Source organism: Macaca thibetana, chromosome 17 (genome assembly GCF_024542745.1).
Source record: "Macaca thibetana thibetana isolate TM-01 chromosome 17, ASM2454274v1, whole genome shotgun sequence".
In the NCBI taxonomy this organism is placed as follows: Eukaryota; Metazoa; Chordata; class Mammalia; order Primates; family Cercopithecidae; genus Macaca; species Macaca thibetana.
In genome coordinates, this window is record NC_065594.1 from 74,985,030 (window position 1) to 75,008,253 (window position 23,224).

Consider the following 23,224-nt stretch of genomic DNA (forward strand, 5'->3'; position numbering starts at 1 on the left):
ATTCTAATTATGACCGCTCACTCTGCTAAGCACATAGTGGGCCAGGCAGCTTCGGAAACTCAACCTCTGCCTAGCTTGCAGTTGCAAAGAAACAGAACCTTTCACAAAATCTTCTCGAAGTAATTAACAATCCCTGTCAAAACGTGTACAGACAATCATCTGCATTCTGTGAAAACCGGGCAACTGTTGTAGTGACGGCGTCTGAGGGATAAATAATATAGCTAAACCCAGGAGGGCACATTTTAAAAATGTTTGCAAAAGAAGAAAAAAAATCAGAGGTCCTTGTTTGCAGTAAAAATAATCCACCTGTGAGTCTCAGCTTACTTCGCCTCAGTAAACAGTGGATGCCTTCGCCCACGGGCTATGCTGTTTGCAGTCACATGCTCCTTTGCTGCCTTGCTGTGTGACAAACAGGAATTCCTATAAGCATTTCAAGCCTGTGACTGGCTTTTCTTACAAAGCTAATTTTCCAAATTAAGTAATTTTGATTCCTTTTACAACAGTGGCTCCAGAGGAGATCTAAAGCATTTGAGCATTGAGAAAAAAGCAGGGGTAGGGGGACCACAGGATCAAGCCAAAATTGCAGACCCCAACTGTAGTATTTCTACTTAATGGCCTTAAATTCACCTAATGATTAGAACTACTGTAAGTTGGCACTTAGAAAAACTCAAAGAGGTTCAAATTTCATAAAGTGTTAGCCACAACAGCAGCTGAGATTTTGGAATATGTATAGCTTTTAATAGATGCATTTCCAAAATAAACACTTGGGAAAAAAAAAAAAGTGCCCCAGCTTGAACCACTGACAAGGAGACAAAATTAAACAACAGGAAAAAATAAAGTAAAACCAAACCACATGAGCAAGAGTACTGAATAAGGAGATGAGAGAGGAGATGACCCAGCATTATTCTTTAGAGCCTCAAGTTCACAAATAAAAGAAACGCTTTACAGAAGGTATTTCTGTAGGATTGTTGGTTTTTCCTTTTTAAAGACAGCTTAAGACTTAGAGCAATCAACGTGTGAAAACAAAAAAGACATTTTCTGAGTTGACTTTGATCCTGTACTCAAATTGGCTTAGATATCCTTGCCTTTAAAGGCTTTGTATCCGCAATAACTGCTCTCTATTGTCATTGTTAATAAAGTATTATTTTCACCTTATTATTACTAATCTTTTCTTTGTAAGTAACCACACCTGGTTCTATCCAAAAAAAAAAAAAAGTGCCTAAGTATTTGCCTTTGTGGTAATACAATGCATAATTTAGTTAATCTAGGCTATCTTTCCGTGAGAGGTGATTGTTTCTATATTATGAAATGTGTTCACAGTAAAGCACAATCCATGCCAGATACCTAGAGGCAGACAGAGCCACTTACCAAGCATGAAGCTGCTTCAAACTAACCCCGACAAGACTGTATAGCCACTCCCACACACAAGGTATTACTCACGCCAACTTAGCCTCTGAATTATAACCGCACCTTTCTTTTACAAACATGGCCTTTTATTAAGTTAACATTACACACAGCCAGGCCGAGAGTCCCACCCCCAGCCCCCATGAAAAGGGCTTGAAAAAATAGGAACTTCCGTTTTCCATTTGAGATCCTGATGTTACTCTCAACGTTACCTGGATGAAATCTAAAACCGTCAGTGGCAGTAAATCATCCAAGTGTCCAATGTCTTTGGAGAAACGATTTAAAATTCTTCCTGCAAGAACAGGATATGAAAAATTACTCATTTCCCCAGATAGACCCTTTAAGAGAAACAATTCGCAAACAAATCAAAACAATATTTTAAATGCATATGTATTTAATATATTACGCATTCATATGAAATAAACCGATGTCAGTGGTAAAGAAAAAGAAAATACGATGATACCTAAAGAGAAACAAAAATATCATCAAATGGCAGTGGGCAGGGAATTGAAATGTGGCCCTGATTTTAAAAGAATGAAGCAAAAAAATCTTGTGACAGTAACAGGAGGGGATGGTGGGTTCTAGAATGTTCCCTCCTTTAAAGATCCAATCTAGGACTTCAATCCAAGTGCAAAGTAGGTAGATGAATGTACATAAATTGATCCTAATTATTTCACTAATTTTGCTTTATCAGCATTTCTTTTGCTAAGTGGCATGTTTTTATATAAATATAATGATAACCTCTGTATTTTTTTTTTTCCCAGCCTGGTTGATAGTACCTCACATTTTTGGGGAAACTTGGGATCCTAACATTTTCCAAGCTGTGAGTTTACTACTGGCAAACAGGTTGTCATTTTCAGATGTGCAAACAGTATGACAAGAACAGGTTTATTCTTATTTAAGAACACAAGAGGAAATTATGCAGGAAAACAGAAATATTATTTAATGATTGAAGATCACTGCTCAGCATCGACTTTATTTCCCCTGTCACACAGAATCCAAGAAAACAGTATGTCATAAAAGCATCAGAAACAGATCAAACCTGGTTTCTAACAAATATCTATTCTTTCAAATGATTTCCTTAAAAAAAAAAAAAAAAAAAAAAAAAAAGGAAGCTATACACACATAGCCTATGTGGATGTAGGTGACCCCTGAGACGTGTGTGTGTCTGGGTCTCTGAACTTCTTTTCTAATCAATGCTTCCGGAAGCCCTGCTTATGGATGAGATGTGCGGCCTCCTAGGGTTTGTCAGGATTGACTTCGTCCTGGTGCCTTTATACCAGGCCGCAAGTGGACCGTGAATGGTCAGAGGCTGGGGACGGAGCTGCCTCCCGCTGCCGGGGCTAATGCAGCCTCTGCAGTTCTCCCAAGGCATCCCGCTGGCCACGGGAAGCAAAGGGTGTGCAAGCTGGAGCTGCACCTCAATTTTCCTGTCTCAGGCTTCGGACACGCAGACTCCAGAAAGCATCATTCAGTGACACCTTTGGCAAGCCCAGTGACAACTTTTCTGAGCCTCTAATAACACTTCCTTTAGAGGGTTGTCCTAGGGATTAAATGGGCTCATACCTGTAGAAAAAAGAAAACAAAAAACAAAAAACAAAAAACAAAAACCCAGGCACAATGCCAGGTACTTTTTCATGGCTGCTAAAAAACCAAAACCAAAAAGGTGCGACGATGACTATGACCCATAGGTTCTGCAGCATGCCACCGGGGAGGAAGCTCAACTTTTCAAATGCAGGTCCTGATGCAGTGGCCCTGGGGAGGAGCTGGAGACTGCATTTCCAACCCGCTCCCGGGGGCCCTTCTGCGGTCTGCCAGATCACGCTATGCAGGGTGAGAGGTCAGGCCATTATTTTATCAGCTGTACTTAAGAAACATTAAAGTTAGATGAGCATTTTTCTTACAGATTCTTATGGATTTTGTTTGTCATCTTTCTTGTTATTTTTTCTCATCTCAATGTATCAATACCAGAACAAGGAAAATATAAGCTAAAAATTTAAAGACATAATTAAAACATGAATTATTTCTTAAATGGAAAAGTTAACAATGTTATAACATAGGCAATATTCAGAAACACTGCAAGTACAGTTCAGCTTTTAATAAGTTGAAAGCAATATTCAAATTTAAAAAAAAAAAAAAAAAGGCCAGGGATGGGGCTCACATCTATAATCCCAGCACTTCTGAAGGCAGAGGTGGGAGGACTGCTTGAGCCCAGGAGTTCAAGACCAGCCTGAGCAACATAGCGAGACCTTATCTCTACAAAAAAGAAAAGAAGAAGGAAAAAAAGATAAAAAGCCTACATAAATGATGAGTATGTGAAAACCAACTCTTTATCTTGACCATTTGGGAGAATGCTAAAATCTGAGAGACCCATGGTTGGAAAACAGCATAAGATACAAGGAAAACAAAAACAACCGAGAAAGCCCACCTCCTCACACAGCTACGCCAACAACTGAACTGAATGTCAAAGATCAGCTGAAACAGAAACGCTTATCAACAATGATCTGAGTGTAGCAAGTATAAGATTAGACGGTTCAATAGTTAACTTTCTTGTTCTAAGACACAATTCAAAGACTGGTGTTTGCAAAAAGAATATTTTCTTGTTTTAAACTTTTTTTTGAGACAGAGTCTCACTCTGTTGCCCAGGCTGGAGGAGATCTCAGCTCACTGAAACCTCCACCTCCCAGGTTCAAGCGATTTTCCTGCCTCAGCCTCCAGAGTAGCTGGGATTCCAGGCACATGTCACCATGCCCAGCTAATTTCTGTATTTTTAATAGAGACAGGGTTTCACCATGTTGGCCAGGCTGGTCTCAAGCTCCTGACCTCAGGTGATTCACCCACCTCAGCCTCCCAAAGTGCTGGGATGACAGGTGTGAGCCACAGCACCCGGCCAGAATATTTTCATCTGACTTCGCAGTAGACTGTCATAATCAGAGCTGTGATGTCAAGTTCACAGCCTCATAGTCATTTCCCCAGAGGTCTCCAAATCAAACACTTATGATAAATTCCCTGCATGCACATGCCACACCTCTTCATCCAAATGACATGTGGTCCCTGCTGGAGCATCTCCAGGGATGTCGAGGGAAGAGGAGTCACTGTTTCCTGAGGGGACCCAATCTATTTTCGGACTGTTCTGTTAGACAAGGCTTGCTTACATTACACCAAAGCTTGCCTTCCGGGAACTTCCAACCATTGCTGCTGATTCTGCCCTTACAATCATACAAAGTGAACGGAATTTCTCTTGACAGGGCAGCTCTTCAATTACTTGAAGAAAGTTAATCACAGGTTTTCCAGACTTTTCACAGGCACCTATCCCTTGCGTACCTCAATTATCTCTCGTAACACACAGGGTCCCATCTTGGCCATTGCCTTAGCACACAGTCAGGTAGCCAGCCTCTCTGAATGCCTGGTACCCAGGATAAAAACCAATACCCCAGGTATTATCTGCATATCGCAGGGTCAGGATATATCCCGTGACTAAGCCCACAATCATGTAAATTCCTGCAGCCAGATCACATTTTGGACTCACATTTAATGTAAATCTACACCACTCCAATCCTGCTTGATGGCACAGGTAGATTTTTGGGAGCTGGACAATAAACAACTATTGAGAGTGCATCCCCATGGACCCCAAAATTCAATTTCTAAGAGGTATCTCAAGGCATTAATAAGTGCATCAAAGATGGTCAATGTGGTATTTGGCAAATCAGAAGTAGGAAACAATCAAAATGTCTGAAAAGGGTCTATAATAAGTTATGAGCACATTAAAACTTTCCTCTGAGAGAGACAGAGACCAAGCTCCTTTGAAGTCATAATACCACATACACAGTCAGGTTCCTCCTAACTTTTTTCCACAAGATAGAATATTATGAAAGGTGTTAATGAACTTTTTGTCAAAATACAAATTAATAAATGACTCTATTTTACAAACTGATTCTAGAATCTAATCTGAAGTTAAAGTCACCTCCGGAATTCTAGTACCTCTCCCATAACTAAGACTTCTCAGTTCCCTTATAACCAAACTACAAGTTAAAACTTGTAAGTTCCCATGTCTACTGTGAGCCCCATTCTTTTTTGTAACAAAAAAGTATATTTAAATATGAAAATATTGAGGTATATTTGCAATGATGCATATTTTACATCTCATAAAACTCACCCATTTCAGGTATCCAATTCAATGAATTTTAGTAACTGTACTGAGTGATGCAGTCATCACCAAAAATAAGTTTCAAGACATTTTTATGCCCCCAAAAAGCTCCCTCGTGCCACTCACAGTACCTCTCTATGCCCACTCCAGCCTCAAGCAACTACTCTCTGCCCTTTGCTTTTTCAGTATCTTTCATGGAAAAGGAATCACACAATATGTGATCTCTTGTGTCTGGCTTCCTTCCCGTATCTCAAGTTTTTGAGGTTCACCCATGATATAGAGTGTGCCACTCATTCCTTCCTGGTGAGCCCATTCTGTACCACAAAAACGGTCTTAGGTATCAGCAAAAAAGACCTCATCAGGCCATGCCACCTCTGACCTTGAAGGTAAAAGTAGATGTGTTTAGTGAACTCTTCAATATTGTAAACTTCTTTATAGGTATCCACACTTACAGCTTCACTGACGGTTCTGAAAGCTAATACTTTTGATAAGAACTGGCCTTTGAGTCAGGCGCGGTGGCTCATGCCTGTAATCCCAGCACTTTGGGAGGCTGAGGCAGGTGGATCACAAGGTCAGCAGTTCAAGACCAGCCTGGCCAAGATGCTGAAATCCTGTCTCTACTAAAAATACAAAAAACTTAGCTGGGCATGGTGGTGGGCACCTGTAATGCCAGCTACTTGGGAGGATGAGGCAGAGAATTGCTTGAGCTTGGGAGGCGGAGGTTGCAGTGAGCTAAGATGACTCCACTGTACTCCAGCCTGGGCGACAGAGTGAGACTCTGTCTTAAGGGAAAAAAAAAGAATTGGCCTTTGATATTCCTGCAGAGAATTGGAAGCCAGAAGCTCAAAGAGAGGGTGGACTCTCAGGTACCCATCGTTGATGGTAGGTGGAGTGTGCAAAGGTAAGACGGGGAAACCACCATCTTGAGATGTGAGAAGTAGAACGTAAATCCAAGCAGTCTGTCCCAAAGAGCAGAGTCTATGAAATGGTGTTCAGAGAATTGATGTATGCACTCCCGGTACAATGTGGTGCCACATGGCAGGGCACAGACTGGTCCAGAGTACAGGCTGTTGGGTGGAGCCTGGAGACAGCTGCTGGGCTGAAAAGGATGACAGCGTCCATGACACTGTGGTCTGGGAGGAAAGGAAGCCATGTGAGGAGCTGGGCCAGCCTGGACATCCTGTATCACTCAGCTTAGACCAAAATGAGAACCAAACAGGAGCTCTAGAAGTCCAGTATTGCGGTACATCTCATCGGAACAGGCCATCAACATGGCAGAGGCTCACAAAAGGCATGAAAGAAAAAACGAGGCAGGGATAAGACATGAGGTCCTTGTCCTCCTCGGAGGCTCAGCAGCAACAGGACTCAACAATACAGGGCAACTCACCCAACTTATATTGACACTCAAATTCCTGACCTATAAAATGGAGCTGATGACATTTGCCTGGACTACTTCACAGGGCCAAAGATCACGAGGATCAAAGAGATGGTGATTATGAAGCGATCCTCTAAATTCTAGAGTAGCTCACATGGGTGAGGTGTTCTTTGCATTATTATTGTAGGATTATAGAGTTTAAATGGGTGTGAAGGATCCCCAAGGCTAATAACATTCAAGCTTTATGTTTTTTGTTTGCTTGTCTGTTTGTTTGAGAAATGGTCTCTCTCTGTAGTGGCACAATCAAGGCTCACTACAGTCTCAACCTCCCTGGGCTCAAGTGATCCTCCTGCCTCAGCCTCCCAAGTAGCTGGGACCTCTGCTGCACCACCATGCCTGGCTAATTTTTAATTTGTTTTGTACAGATGAGGTTTTGCCATGTTTCCCAGGCTGGTCTCAAACTCTTGAGGCTCAAGCAATCTGCTCACCTCGGCCTCCCAAAGTGATGGGAATACAGGCATGAGTCACAGAGCCCAGCCTCAAACCTTGTCTTATGAAGATTCTGAGACTCTGCCTTGAAGAATCTTAAAGAAGGAGACAGAGGATGAAGAGGAGGCCAAGCACACCCAACCCCAGGCACCTCATCTCCCCGCTTCGCTGCCTTTCCCCTCCCAAACACAGGGCCTTACATTCTTTGGGACCTTCACATAGAGATCGCCTCTGAAGAAAGGTTTCTGCAGGCAACAGAAATGTTCACAGCACTTTGTAGACCAAACTCCTCATGTTAGAGATGCGAAGACAAAAGCCAGTCTTGCTCAAGGTGATGCAATATTTTGTAATGGGATGGGTACTCTCTGCCAAGCCATTCTGGGATTTCCACACAGCAGAGAGAAGAGGAATGAGAAACCCCACTCTTCAGGACAACTTCCTTCAATATCCTTTGCTTCATCTTATTTTTTTCTAAGGATAAAGCTGTTGACCATTTTTTCCTTTTTCTGATTCTCTTCTCGAACTTTGCTCACTTTCATTTCAAGGATTTCCTGTTTGCTTATATATCCCACATCTTATCTGTACTCCTAATCTCCCAGCCCAGGGCTTACTCAGACACTCAGTTATCCTACAAAACATCTTAAGCTCATCTAAATAAACTAAACAGAATCCTTTGAAATTGACCCACAACAACTCATGCCTAACTTCTCAAACCCTACCTTAGACCTATGCCTAAATATACAGCATGAAAACTTATAAGTCATTTTTGACTTATCTTTATTTTACATAATTACCAGCATGTCTTTATTTTTCATTTAAAATAATCTCATTTACACCCTTATTTATTCATCTGTCAAATCAAAGCTATTAAGTTTTTAGAAACAGTGAGGAGAGAAGAGGTAGAAGAGAGGTCTCTTCCTAACCTCCCCTCCATTCCTCCTGGCCATGCGTCCTTGTTCCCATCACGGGGCCTTCTCTCTCTTCCATCCACCTGTCATTAAGCTCCTCGGTCCCTGCTTGCCTCCACCTACCAGGATCTCAGCCTTAGCCCTTTCTCCTCCATGGAACTCTTGCTGACAAATGTAGCTCTCAGGAACCTGCCACTAATACGAGTGCCTTTATCTATACTGGACCGGCTGTGGATAACCGTGCTGCTTTTCTCAGGAACCCTCCCCAGCTACAGAAGCCAACCCCAACTCTACCAAAAATACTAAACTTAGCCGGGCATGGTAGCACGTGCCTGTAGTCCCAGGACTAGCTGCCAATAATTCAGGTTTCTACTCTCAATGACTATGAGTCTGTGAAAGAAATGAAAATATGAAGCAGAAGCACAATCCAAAGGAAAGATGAGAGGCAAAGGGAAAACGGACTTGGGCCCATCCATGAGCTCTGTGACAATGGCTCCCATCTGCAGCTTGCAGGAAGGTCAGCCTTGCTTCAGCACCCCGGTGCCCTGCTTCCTTCCCATCAACCCCTTCTCATCCACAGTAAGTTGAGTAGATTCTGCTCCCAGCAACCCAAAAGCTTTGACAAGAACAATACCACATGTCCAACGAGAGAATGAGTGTCTAAAATTAGATGGAGAAATGATGAATTTTGTAAACTGAAATTTCCAAATTGCTAACTATCCTTTTAATTATCAAAGACCTTATTTAAAAAAATTTAAGTTGTTTTGGCCAAACCTTTTTCATGTGGATTAGAGACTTCTCACTTCTTAAACAAAAGACACACAGCATAAAGATATCTTTTCTTGGCCGGGCACTATGGCTTACACCTATAATCCCAGCACTTTGGAAGGTGGAGGCGAGTGGATCACTTGAGGTCAGGAGTGTGAGACCAGCCTGGCCAACATGGAGAAAACCTGTCTCTACTAAAAATACAAAAATTAGCTTGGTGTGGTAGTGCATGCTTATAATCCCAGCTACTCAGGAGGATGAGGCAGGAGAATCGCTTGAATCCGGGAGGTGGAGGTTGCAGTGAGCAGAGATCATGGCACTGCACTCCAGCCTGGGCGACATGAGACTCCAACTCAGAGGAAAAAAAAAAAAAAAAAAAAAAGACATCTTTTCTTGATAACCCAGAACTAACACTTTGAGGATCACTATTCTGACTTTTTCAATGTGGCAATGATCTTAGAAGCTGCCAGGTTACTTGCATGTACCCCTATGCTCCCAAGTACTGTGGTTTTGTATTATTCAGTTTTCGGTCAACAAAACCTGCCTTTTCTACCTCCATTCTTACTTTCAGTGGTGAAGAAGGAGGAAACCCTACAAATCAGTAGTTAAAACTGGGCCTGACATAAGATTCAATATACTATCAGCAAAGACGTAGCAATGTTCGTGTTTCCAGGGTCAGTTTTCAGAAGCTTTGTTGGATAAGAGACTATTTCAGCTTACTTCCTGATTTCTCCTAGTCTGGATGTGTTGTCAGAATATATCCTAGCTTCACCTATTTAGTATCTTAACTAGTTTTTGATACTAGTTTTCAATACTGTTGACCCTTGAACGACTTGAGTTTGAACTGAGGGAATCTACTTGTATGTAAATTTATTTCCACCTCTGCCACCCCTGAGACAGCAAGACCAACCCCTCCTCTTCCTCAGTGGACTCAGTGTGAAGATGAGGAGAAAGACCTTTATGATGATCCACTTCCACTTAATAAACAGTATTTTATTTTTTTTCTTCCTCATGATTTTCTTAATAAAATTTGCTTTTCTCTAGCTTACTTTATTGTCAGAAAACAGTACATAATACATATAACATACAAAATATGTGTTGATCAAGTTGCATGGCCTCCAGTCAACAGCAGGTTATTGGTGGTTAAGTTTCTGGGGAACTGAAAGTTATACTCAGATTTTTGACCATGTTTGCAGGGAAGGAGGGGTGCAGCGTACCTAATCCCCATGTTCTTCTAGGGTCATCTGTTTAGTAGACTTAATTATATACACTTTTCACACAGGATACAACAAAGTGCCTAGGGAGTGCTCAAACAACATGCTAACAACATGCCATAAATCCAGCCATTTTCCAACTCTTTTTTAAAAATGGGAAACCTCGGCCAGGTGCAGTGGCTCACGCCTGTAACCCTGGCACTTTGGGAGGCCAAGGCAGGCGGATCACCTGAGGTCGGCAGTTGGAGACGAGTCTTGGCTCCTTTCTACTTACACGCATTAAATGGGAGCACTGGCAATCTTTGCACAGGGGACTGTTGTCTGTTTTGTCCCGTGCACTTTCCCTAGGGCCTGGACCAATGCTTAGCATATATACTGAGTGAACAAATAAAACAAGCCCTTCCACTACAAATATTAAGTGGTCTGTTTTCAAATTTCAAGGCTCTAGTTGCAACGCTTGATTATTGCATTCAGTCTTTCTGGCAAGTGTTTTCCAATTTGGGAATATTTGTTGTCATGAAGCATCTGCCATGTCATCCTTGCCACTGTCTTTGCACTGCTGTTGAGCTGATTTATTTGCTTGTGCTCCTTCAAAGGGCATTTGAATGCAGTTACAGACCGAGTTTGGGTACAGCAACTTACAGAAGCCAACATGACAGCATGAAAGCATTATAGAAAGCAAAGAAACCCAACATTTCAGAAAAGGAAGAGAGCAGGAGAGGAGATAACAGACCCCAGGTGCTGGGTTGGAGTTGGGGATGAGGAGAGGACCTGACAGAGAAGGGAACAAGGGATGGAAGGACATGGAGGGGACACAGACCCCAGGCGGGTTGGAGAGCAGGCAAGGAGAGCAGAGAAGCAGCATGGCAGAACAGACAGGACAGGAAACAGATCCCAGGCAGAGATAATACGGATATCACAGGTAACCAGAAGTGGAGGGAAGTTCTGGCCTAGCCACGGCCTAGCCTTATTTAATTCCTCTGAAGCTAGGAACTCCTCCCAGAACTTAAAGGTAAAGTCATATAAGAGACATTTTATTTAAATGGTAGACTTAAAAGGGTGCATCTGGCCAAGTGCAATCAACGACTCTTGCCAGCGCCTTGGGGAGCCAAGGCAAGAGGCTTGCTTGAGCCCAGGAGTTTGAGGCTGCAGTAAGCTGTGATAGCGCCACTGCACTCCAGCCTGTGCAAGAGCAAGCAGGACCCTCACCCTTAAAAAATAAAATAAAACAAAATTAAAGGTACACCCTAACTCAGACCATTTTCTTAAGGCACCACATTTGGCACACAAGCCTAGAAGAGTGAACTCAACGCTGCTGCGGAAGAGGATGACAGACCCCCAGATAGAGAGACCCTCAAAGAACCTTTGTTGCTTGTCACAGCAACTATGGGATAAAGCACCTACAGTTGCTTGTCTTTCCTCTTCCTACCCCACCTGAATGCTGACACGCCAAAGACAGACAGAACGGTGGTTCCAGGTAGCAGGTCCCGGACACGGCGCATGCTCACTCCAGTGGCAGCTGTGAGATAAAGGCAGGGAAAAGCAGTTTGATGGGGAAAGCCACAGGCAGGCTCACGGATGCGGTGGGAGAGTGGTCCCAGTGGCAGGGCAGACACCTTACATTCTGAGAATTGTGCATCTCCTAGGAGTTAAGCTAGAATCAGGACTGCAGTAAACCAACTAGGGATTATAGTTATCCCATAGTGAAGTAAAGGAAAGCCTCTCCAGAATAAATATGTTGTGTTTTCAAAGTGTAGTTGTTTCTTGCCTTTTCATATAATGATGACATATTTTTGAAAAAGTAATTTCCAGGTTTTATTACGTGACATGACAAATTGGAGAAAATGAGTTTCAAAAGTATGTACGTGTTCTTTCCTTTTCTAATCAGATCCTTCTCATTTCTTCCCCCAACTGGAAGATGCTAGGTGAGACTGTCTACACTAAACGACTTATAAAAACCCAAATGGCTTCAAAGCAAAGGGCAACCTCACCATCTGTTTCCTACATCCAACATCAAGTTTTCCTTCCTCTGGGTAACAAGAATCTCTTACTTTGTACTCATTCCTTTCCTGCTGCTCATCCATCAGGTAAGACACCTATAGTCGCTCATCAGAACCTGCTAATTGGAATTAAAATTTTACTCGTTTTGTGACTTAAAATTGATGCTTCTTTGATGTTGCTCTGGAGTGTGTGTTTTTTTTGTTTTGTTTTGTTTCTTTGAGACGAAGTCTCACTCTGTCACCCAGGCTGAAGCTCACTAGCATGATCTTGGCTCACTGCAACTTCCACCTCCCAGATCCAAGTGATTCTCCTGCCTCAGCCTCTCAAGTAGCTGGGAATACAGACGTGCACTGCCACACCCAGCAGATTTTTATATTTTTAGTAGAGATGGGGTTTCACCACGTTGACTGGGCTGGTCTCAAACTCCTGATCTCAGGTGATCTGCCCACCTCGGCCTCCCAAAGTATTGGGATTACAGGCACGAGCCACCACACCCAGCCCTCTCTGAGTGTCTTATGATCACACTGGTAGCAGGTTAATAGATACATGTAAGTCAGCACAGCATGTAGAGCAACACAACCCGACATGAGCACACACGCAGGCGGCAGAAATAAGAAAGCACGGACCATGCCCAAGGCAGGTGGCAATGAGGAAGGCACAACAGCGGGGGGACATCACCGGCTGGTGGGAGTTACCAGGGTGAGGCAGGGTCAGCCCTCGTGGGAACAGGGCCTGAGAATTTGGAAAGAGGGGAGAAAATGTATTGATGAAGAATGGAGACTTTGATCAGGTGGAAGGAATGACATCGATCAGGTGGAAGGAATGACATCCATCAGGACTGAGAGGCGGGAAAGGGTGAAGGGATGACAAATATTTGCCTACTTGATGGGAAAAGCATGACCTAAGGTGTGCTGATAGGAGAGGACTTGGGTGTGGAATGGGAATGGAAAAGGATCAGGTGTTGAGGGCCTCTGCTGAAAATTCTTTGTACTTATGGCTCTTCAAAGCCATGCTTGTAAAGAGGAAGCATTTAGGAGGGGCACAAGTGCAGTTTGGAGAGATGGACGTTTTACACATTTGACTTTGGCTGGAGAAAGTAGTCTACAGAAGATAGTCAAGGAGATCGACTCTGACTCTGCCTCTGTGCGCACAGACAGAGCCCACACTAACTCATCCTGGTGCCTTCCTCACTGAGAGTAGGCAGCTGGACAAGATTTTTTCCTGAGGCTCATCTTGGTTCATTCACTCATGATTGGAGATGTCATCCCACTGCTGCCAGGCATGGTGGCTCAAGCCTGTAATCCTAGCACTTGGGGAAACCAAGGGGAGAGGACTGTTTGAGCCCAGGAGTTTGAGGATGTAGCGAGCTATGATCACGCGACTGCACTCCAGACTGGGTAAGAGAGCAAGAAAGACCCCTTTCTTTTTTTTTTTAAAAAAAAAAGGCTGGGCACAGCGGCTCACACCTGTAATCCCAGCACTTTGGGAGGCAGAGGTGGGGGATCACCTGAGGCCAGGAACTTGAGACCAGCCTGGCCAACATGGTGAAACCTTATCTCTACTAAAAATGCGAGGGAAAAAAAAAAAAAAAAAAAGCCAGACATGGTGGTATGTGCCTACAGTCCCGGCTGCTCAGGAGGCTGAGGCAGAATTGCCTGAACCTGGGAGGTGGAAGTTGTACTGAGCCAAGATCATGCCACTGTACTCCAGGCTGGGTGACAGAGCGAGACTTGATCTCAAAATAACAACAACAACAACAACAACAACAACAACAACAATAATAATAAAAAGGTACATCACAACCCAGACCATTTTCTTAAGGCACCAAATTAGGCACACAAACCTAGAAGAGTGAATTCAACACCGTGTTTCAAGACCACCCACAGAGCACTAACTTAGTGCCAGAAACCGTATACATCATCTCAAAACTATGACACAGATACTATTCCCATTTTATAGAAGATACAGTGGAGGCTTAGAGACAGTAAGAAATTAATTCCAGGATGCCCGGCTGTCAGGCCTCCAGGCTGTGACTCACACCCAGCTCCTGGAGGTTCAGAAAGGTGTGCTCATGTCAACACCTCCATGACATCAAGCTGATTTACTGGACACATTTGCAAATTCTATTAAATGTCTACTAATAAAAATGAACCAATAAATTTCTAGGCAGGGCTGACACAAATGACGATGGCCAAAGAAGCCGCTGACAGTCCAGGCCCCTTCTGATTGGCTACTGCCTGCTTACTGGATGGTAAATATTTTGGCTATCACTCCTGCTTACAAGGGTTGCAGGAACTCTCTCTTGGCTAATCATAATTAAAGTAAAACATTTAAAATAACTCCACCTCAAGATTAAATTACACAAGTTACAGGAGGCCCCGTAACTTGTAACAAGTAAGTAAATGAATGAATGAATGAGGACATGCAGCCTAATAAAAGGCAGAATTGATTAGGAAAGTCCAGGGATTCCAGTTCTACCTCATCCCAGGCCTTAACACGGTTGTGTGACCCAGGGCAAAGCCAAATCACTCATTGCTAGGAAGTATTGTAGGGGATTATCCTTGAAGCCGTTGAAAACACCTGATAAATTGCCTCAGGAAACCATTTTGCTACAGCAGCTATGCATGCTTTGCTACAGCAAGTAATCACTATTTTACATTTGCTAAAAAGAAAAAAGGAAGACAGACCAGACCATTTCCTTTACTCATGGATCTCAAGAATACACCAGGGAGGAGTGAACCCGGCCCAACCTCACTTAGCATCCGGGAGGTACAGACCCCTGGACAGCAACAGGTAGAAGGATCTCTAGGATGACTGCTCTCGAACGTGGCCAATGAATGCCACAGAGTGTTTTCGCTTGGAAATGCACACGTGTGCAGTTTGCATATGATTTCTGGGGATTCCCAAACCAGGAACCACAGGACAGCAGAGCTCTGGTTAAGAACCTCTGATTCTAAGACAACAAGAAATCGCCAATATCTTGACCTCTTCTGGGAATGTACCACTTTAAACCCTAAGACAGAGTTTTTACTGTCCAGTATCCTGTCACTGTCGCTCATGGCTAAATGCTCATGGAATATCTCTAAAAGAATGAGTATTGGAGGGGTAAAAACAAGAGCCTAGAAATACCCAGCGGTCTCCAAGAATGTGTTCCCACAGAGATGGTGGCAGCAACACGTATTTATAAAGCATTCACCTAGACAAGGGATTTCCACTTCCACAAAGGCAAGTATCAGATTCAATCACTGAGATTACCTTGAATGGAAATTACCATTCAGTGTGCAAAATTGGCTCTATCTCTGATCCACATACAAGTATATGTAATACTCAAAAATAGGACAGCAAAACATTCAGTGTGAGAACGTGACTGAACTTGAAGACAATGGGCCCTCCCATTACCCACCCTATGTAAAGCAAGCAAAGGTGTGCTGGAAACAGACCAACCGACGCCCAAATGTGATCGCCAGTTCCATCCCTGGCGCACCATTTTAATATCTGGGAACCGCCAACAGATGTTACACCAAATTGTGTGCTAGGCTGTGTTCAATAAAAACGCATGAACTTATGTTGGATATATATATATATACCATTACAAAGCAATGGGGGAAAATTTAACCACTGAATTTCTTCTTTAAAAATTCAGATAAAATTTTAAGGACTAGAAATATTACTATGATACTTATAATTCTACCTAAGCTGCCAGTTATAAACAGCTTAAGATACACATTACCTCTCAGTCAAACCATCAGCTTCATCTTAGGGGGAATCTTCACCTACCCAAATGCTCCATAACCCTCTGCAGTCCCATTCCTGCTCCTCTTCACACCATGGCCTTCACCAGTCATTCTAAACCCAGCAGCCAGCTTTTCCCTCATCCTCATTGCTCTTGACTTTTCCTGTAGCATCTGACATCGTTAATTGTCTTTTCGAGATATTTAGATATGCTGGCTTTGGGGATATAAATTTATTTTATTTTATTTTTTTGAGACAGAATCTCTGTTGTCCACGCTGGAGTGCAGTAGCCCGATCTTGGCTCACTGCAACCTCTGCCTCCTGGGTTCAAGCAATTCTCCTGCCTCAGCCTCTCAAGTAGCTGGGATTACAGGCATGTGCCACCACGCCCAGCTAATTTTTGTATTTTTAGAGATGAGGTTTCTCCATGTTGGCCAGGCTGGTCTTGAACTCCTGGTGTCAAGTGATCCACCCGCTTTGACCTCCCAATGCGCCTGGCCTGATTTTCTTTCTTTTAATATCTGCCTCTTTCCACCCCTGCTAACTACAGGTGGTCTCCCCTTGCATCCAGAGGCTCCACCTCTCAGAACTCTATCCCCTCAGTGGCGATCTCATGCCCTCATGGTGCTATTCTCTAAGGACAGTGACTCCCAAAACCAGATGTGCAATCACTGATTTTCTTCTGCCTTACTCCTACTGTGCCATGCATCCTGCTGGCTGACCTCTTCTCCATGCATGGGAATGCGTAACATGTTTCAATTGTGAACAGAAGGGAACCTCGGTAACTGTCACTGAACATGTTTAACACAGTCCAATAAATAACTTCAAAGGATTTCAACATGCAAAAAAAAAGCTTTACAAACCTATGCTGTAAGTTTGAGTTGCCAAAACATTTTTTATATTCTAAGAAAAAGGTAAAAATCCAGATTCTGTCTGCATTTTTGATCCCCAGGGATCTTCTGTGAGCTTTGGGCAGCCACAGAAGTTCGCCTTTGTAGTAGCAGGGGAGTCCTGAGTGCTGAGCTGACCTCTGCAGCCCCATGCCTGTTCCTACATCAAATAACTTAATCAGAACACAAACTGTTCTTAGATTTCTGTGGAGGTAATTAAATAACAATTCGATGCCAATTAATCACAGTCAAATAAGAGTCTGTCAGAGAAGAACTCTATACACATTGGAGTCTATTTAATGGCCAAATACTTGGCAGGATCCTAGTTAAACAATGATTCATTAAGCCTCCTGTGCCACACAATGGCTAGGCTAAACTCAGTGTGAAAGAATCGAAACTCTTTTGTTCTCCCATAAAAAGACATCAAATCTCTGTGCGTGATATTCTTTTCTCCATCACTTAGCAGCCTGCTCAACTGCATGATTCAGAATGTGTTCAGCTGCTCCTATGCACAGGGCGTCTGCAAGTCCTTGTTGGCCCCGAACATCATAGCTGTGCAACTCTTTCCTTCCCAACTGAAAAAGCAAAGAGCTGGACAGCTGACCACACCTACTTAAAATATTTATACGCTCTGAGCAAGGAGAAATCACAGACTCAGAACCTACCTTTTACCCCGAAGGAGGGGCAAGCTGTGGCCATTTCCCTAGAAGCAGACGGTTAATCACTCTAAAAACCCAGGATCCACACAAGTTGTCAATCCAGCAAAAATCTGTTCAACATTTTTGGTTCCCTGAACCTACCTTATCAACTTGGTTCCTTTAAATTAAAATGTCCCTTTTTAACACAAGTCCCCATGAAAACCTAGAGATCCACTTGTTTGGCTGATAATTCCCAAAGACTTTTAATCATGGTTCTCAGAAGGACTCCATTACTTCCCTGGAAGTTCATTTCTTCCTATGGCGAAAGAACCAAGGAAAGCGGCCTAGCTCTGTATTGCTGGGCTTTTTTCCTACACTAGCAATATAAGCACCTCCAGAGTTTCACCAATGCTGTCATTTTTTAAAAGCATGATTTTGGCATTTCATTGTAGATTCCAATCTGAATGAGAGATCACGAAGTCGGCTGAAAATGGGTTCTTTGGGGTTAGCTTGCAGATGCTGTTGACAATTGCATTTACCTCTCTTTAAAGAAGGACTCCTAGCCAGTTTGTTAAATGCATTCAAAAGTAAATTTTAAAAAACACAAATATTGTGTAATTATTAAAATATTATTTTACACGTTCATTGAAACTGAATAACCCAGACTGGTGCTTATTTTTATCCGGCACAAGATTACTGGATAATTGCCAATCATATTAAAGCATCAAGGTAGCTAAAGCAATAAACGTAATGATATTTCTGATGTGTTCATTTGTAAAGGAAGTTTTTCATTTGTTGGTCTTTGTGTATTATTTTTTCAGATGGACTGCAAATATAATGGACATGTTGTGGATATTGCAAATTCTCCTGTAGCATAGCACTGATTCAGGACTAAGGTTGTAGGCTATTTGATGATATTCAATTTGCCACTATTATATCGTGCTATCTGACAAAAAATAAGTAAAACAAAAATGTATAATATTAGTATATAAAATTGATAGTATTTCTCTTATTTAAGAAAAAATACATACTAGAAAACATTTGTAGGAAAAAAAATGTTTCATGAAAAAAAATCGTTTAAGATGATTCAGCTTCCTTCCCAAATTAAATGTATTATAATAGAGCAAAGCTAAATATTATATGACATTGCTTTCATGAAAAAGTTAAGAATCGTAACAGAAAACAGGCCAGGCATAGTGGCTCACACCTGTCATCCCAGCACTTTGCGAGGCCAAGGCGGATGGATCACCTGAGGTTAGGAGTTTGAGACCAGCCTGGCCAACATGGTGAAATCCTGTCTCTACTAAAAATACGAAAATTAGTTGGGTGTGGTGGCACATGCCTGTAATCCCAGCTACTTGGGAGGCTGAGGCAGAAGAACCACTTGAACCTGGGGAGTGGAGGTTGCAGTGAGCCGAGATCATACCACTGCACTCCAGCCTAGGCGACAAGAGCAAAACTCCATCTCCAAAAAAAAAAAAAGAAAGAAAACAGAAAACTTATTGTATTGCAAATGTATTTTAACTTTGCTTCTACCTTGAACAGTAGGAAATAAAGATCAATTTTTATTGGGTCTTCTTGGATAATAAATATTAAATTCACATGCAGATAATAACAGTGAATGTAGGATATACTATATATTTACTATTTTTAAGAGATATACAAACTATGAACCAAAAACTGCAAAGCCTTAACACAGAAGCAAAAACATAAAGCATTAAATAAGTGGCTTTAATTATGAATATTAAATCTCTTTTTTGATCCCTGTCATAAAACCCACATTTTGTTTTCTGCTGCTCTGACAGTACACAATGATTACTACACCATGTGTATTTATTTGTCAGCTACACTATGATATAAAAATGATTTTGAGGGAGGAAAAAGTCACACTGAGTCTGCACATAAACATACCGTGGCAAAACAAATTTTCCTGCAAATATAAGCAGTTTTACAGTCTATCAAAGTGGTGCCAAAAGTAGATTTATTCGCATTAAGTGCTGACAAGAACGAAGTATTTCTGCAGCAAATAAAGTACATTGTAACCCAATCGTCAAATCAATAGTCATTAAAAAGAGACTGCATTCTTCAAGGAAATTGTGAATTTAAGGGGGAAAAAGAAAAATCTTTGGTTGCATTGGAGAATGTATCTCCAAACACAGCTGACAATTACCGATTTGAACTGACTCTTCTCCCATGTGCCTACAAAGAAACATCTCTGGGTCCCTTATCTTTTTCATGTGTATTTAGCCATGTAAACTGCTATATGGTATTTCCGGCTTCCCCACAGGCATCCTAGAAATACAAATTTAAAAATGCGCCCTGGTTTTTTTTTGGTTTTTTTTTTTCTCCTTCTTCTTCTTTTTCTAGGCCCCAAACTGACAGAATATTATCACTTTTGTAGACTCTTGCAAATCTGCGCAGTGGTGTTGGGCAGAAATGTGCTGAGATGATAATATCCATTCATCTAAACTGCCAGCATGTAACCAAATTCGGGTGGGGTGCGTGCCACCTAAATTAATTTACTACTTGAAAAAGACTTCTTATGCCAAGCCTGTCAAAAGGCAAACAGGAAAGGAGTTAAACTGTAAATAAATCTAAACACAGTTTGCGTTTGATCTAATTTTCAAGTGTAGGATTAAAAAAAGGGGAAGCGTGCCAAGGAAAGGCGACAAGAGGAGACGCGCAACAAAGAAACCTGCACAGGCTCCATCGCACGGGCGGCTTGTTTTCAGGGAAGAGTTACCCGGCTGGGCGCAGTGGCTCACGCCTGTAATCCCAGCACTTTTGGAGGCTGAGGTGGGCAGATCACCTGAGGTCAGGAGTTTGAGACCAGCCTGGCCAACATGGTGAAACCCCACCTCTATTAAAAATACAAAAAATTAGCTGGGCGTGATGGTGCACGACTATAATCCCAGCTATTCGGGAAGCTGAGGTAGGAGAATCGCCTGAACCCCAGAGGTGGAGGCTACAGTGAGCTGAGATTGCACCACTGCACTCCAGCCTGGACAACAGAGTGTGACTCTGTCTCAAAAAAAAAAAAAAAAAAAAAAAAAAGAAAGAAAAGAAAAAAAGAAGAGAAGAGTTGCCCAAAGGTGTCAGGCGACCTGACACTCCCCACAGCTAACAACTCAAAGTTGCCTTGTAGGATTTATTGACTTAAGAAAATAAAGGAAGTCACTGTCTTACACCCAGGAGCATGGCTACTATCATAAAACCAGAATATACCACATGTTGGCAGGGATGTGAAGGAATTAGAATTCTTATATATAGTTGGGGGATCATAAAAATGGTGCAGGTGCAATAAAAAAAAAACAATATGACAGGTCCCCAAATTATGAAACATAGAATGACCGCATGATCCAGCAATTCCACCTCTAGATATATATCCAACAGAAGAGAGCGCAGGGGTCTAGAAGAGATAGCTGCACACCCATGTTCACAGCAGCACTATGCACAATAGTCAAAGGGCAGGGGCAACCCAAGAGATGAATAACGAAAGGATATACAAAAGGTTGTCCCTCTCTATCTGTGTGGGATTGGTTCCAGGACCTTCCACCAACACCAATATCTGCAAATGCTCAAGGCCATTTGCATATAACATACAGACATCCTCCAATATAATTTTATTGATGTTTTATTTGTTGACTTTTTGAGACAGACTCTCACTATGTCGCCTAGGCTGGAGTGTAGTTGTGGCGTGATCTCGGCTCTCTGCAACTTCCGCCTCCTGGGTTCGAGGGATTCTCCTGCCTCAGCCTCCCGAGTAGCTGGAATTACAGGCATGCACTACCATGTCCAGCTAATTTTTGTATTTTTAGTAGAGACGGGGTTTCAGCATGTTGGCCAGGCTGGTCTCGAACTCCTGGCCTCACGTGATCCGCCCACCTCAGCCTCTCAAAATGCTGGGATTATAACTGTAAGCCACCGGCCCACCCATTTAATTTTAAATCATCCCTAGATTACTTATAATGCCTAAATACAATGTAAGTGCTATGTATTGGTTATACATTAATTTTGTTGTTGTATTATAACTTTTTATTGGATTGTTTTTCCAAACATTTTCCATTCACAGTTGGTTGAATCTGAGCATGTGGAACCCGCAGATACAGAGGCTGGCTGACTGTATATACACACAATGGAATATTATTCAGCTTTAAGATGGGAGGAGATTCTGGGCCATGCTACAACACAGATGAACCATAAGGACATTACACTAAATAAAACAGGCCTGTCAGAAAAGGAAAAAGACTGATTCCAGTTATGTCCAGTGTATAGAATAGTCAAACTCAGAGACAGAAAGTAGAAGGGTGGATGCCAGGGGCTGGAGGGAAGGGGTGGTGGGGAGTTAGTGTTTAATGGGTCCTGGGTTTCAGTTTGGGAAGATGGGTAAGTTTGGGAGATGGAGGATGGTGAGGGCTGTACAACAATCCAAATGTACTTAACGTCACCAAACTATATAGAGTACTTAAAATGATGAAGACGGCAAATTTTATGTTAGGTGTATTTTACTAGAATTTTAACTTTTTTTTTTTTTTTTTTTTTTTTAAGACAGAATCTCGCTCTGTCACCCAGGCTGGAGTGCAGGGGCACGATCTCGGCTCACTGCAACCTCCACCTCCTGGGTTCAAGCAATTCTCCCACTTCAGCCTCCCGAGAAGCTGGGATTACAGGCGTGCACCACCACACCTGGCTAATTTTTGTATTTTCAGTATAGACAGGGTTTTACCATGTTGGCCAGGCTGGTCTCAAACTCCTGGCCTCAAGTGATCTGCCTGCCTCGACTTCCCAAAATGGTGGGATGGCAGGTGTGAGCCACCATGCTCGGCCCCTAAAAACATTTTTTTAAAACAACTTTCCAGCCATTCTTCTCTTAGAATCCATCATACCTATCCGTTCCTGCAGACACCATCAGAGTGTTCAGCTCTACGTGGACACTCAGGACCCAATGTGGCTGGGTCACAGAGGCGGTACCTGCTGTGGCAGCCCCTCTGTCACCAACCAGTGAGAGAGATGAGACAGTAACAGCACTTCTGGAGACCAGAGTCCCCTCCCACTTCCACAAAAGAACTCTCCTTGTAAGATAAGGAGAGCAAAGTAAAGAACAACAGCCGTGACATCTGAGGAGAGGAATGGCGAAGGAAGAGCCTGCCTGTGGCAGCAGAGAAGGGTGCTGAAGGGACACAAGAGCCACCTTATGCAGAGAAGAAGAAAAAGAGAGTGAAGAGGATGTGGGTAAGCATTTTACCCCGCAAAGCAGTGGGTGACCTTTAGAAAACGCCATAGCAATTGACCTTTCTGAAAAATATTTTACACTATCAATATTCTTGACCCCCACTTTCCTGCCCATGCCAAACACGTTCAGGTTAAGATGTAAATGACGAATATGAATGAAATGCTACCCCACTGGGTGACACGGCTAAGTCAACGGAATGATATTCACTAAAGCCTTCCATGCTCTACCATTTCAAGAGGAGCCCCTCAGAAGCTGATTGTTCCTAGGCCAGTCACCAGTGCTCAGATGCATGAATAATGGTCATTCAGAGGCAGTAACCATCCTAGCCCTCTGTGAACTTATATATGCTGAGAACAGAAGGCTAAAAGGAGGAGGGGGAATGCCAAAAAAAATGTTATTTTTAAAAGAGAGAGGATGGAGGATCT

At 42.6% G+C, this 23,224-nt stretch overlaps 2 protein-coding genes across 7 annotated transcripts in view; one reads left to right on the forward strand and one right to left on the reverse strand.

Moving 5' to 3' along the window:
* Positions 1-23,224, forward strand: part of CLDN10 (claudin 10) — a 1,179,064-nt gene that overhangs the window by 698,635 nt on the left and 457,205 nt on the right. The gene's annotated exons all lie outside the window — the stretch shown is intronic.
* Positions 1-23,224, reverse strand: part of ABCC4 (ATP binding cassette subfamily C member 4) — a 286,254-nt gene that overhangs the window by 90,711 nt on the left and 172,319 nt on the right. For all 6 annotated transcript variants that reach the window (XM_050766536.1, XM_050766539.1, XM_050766537.1 and 3 more), the window contains one exon: positions 1,617-1,696. In XM_050766536.1, the coding sequence (XP_050622493.1) occupies positions 1,617-1,696 (80 nt within the window). The remainder of the gene's footprint in view (positions 1-1,616; positions 1,697-23,224) is intronic.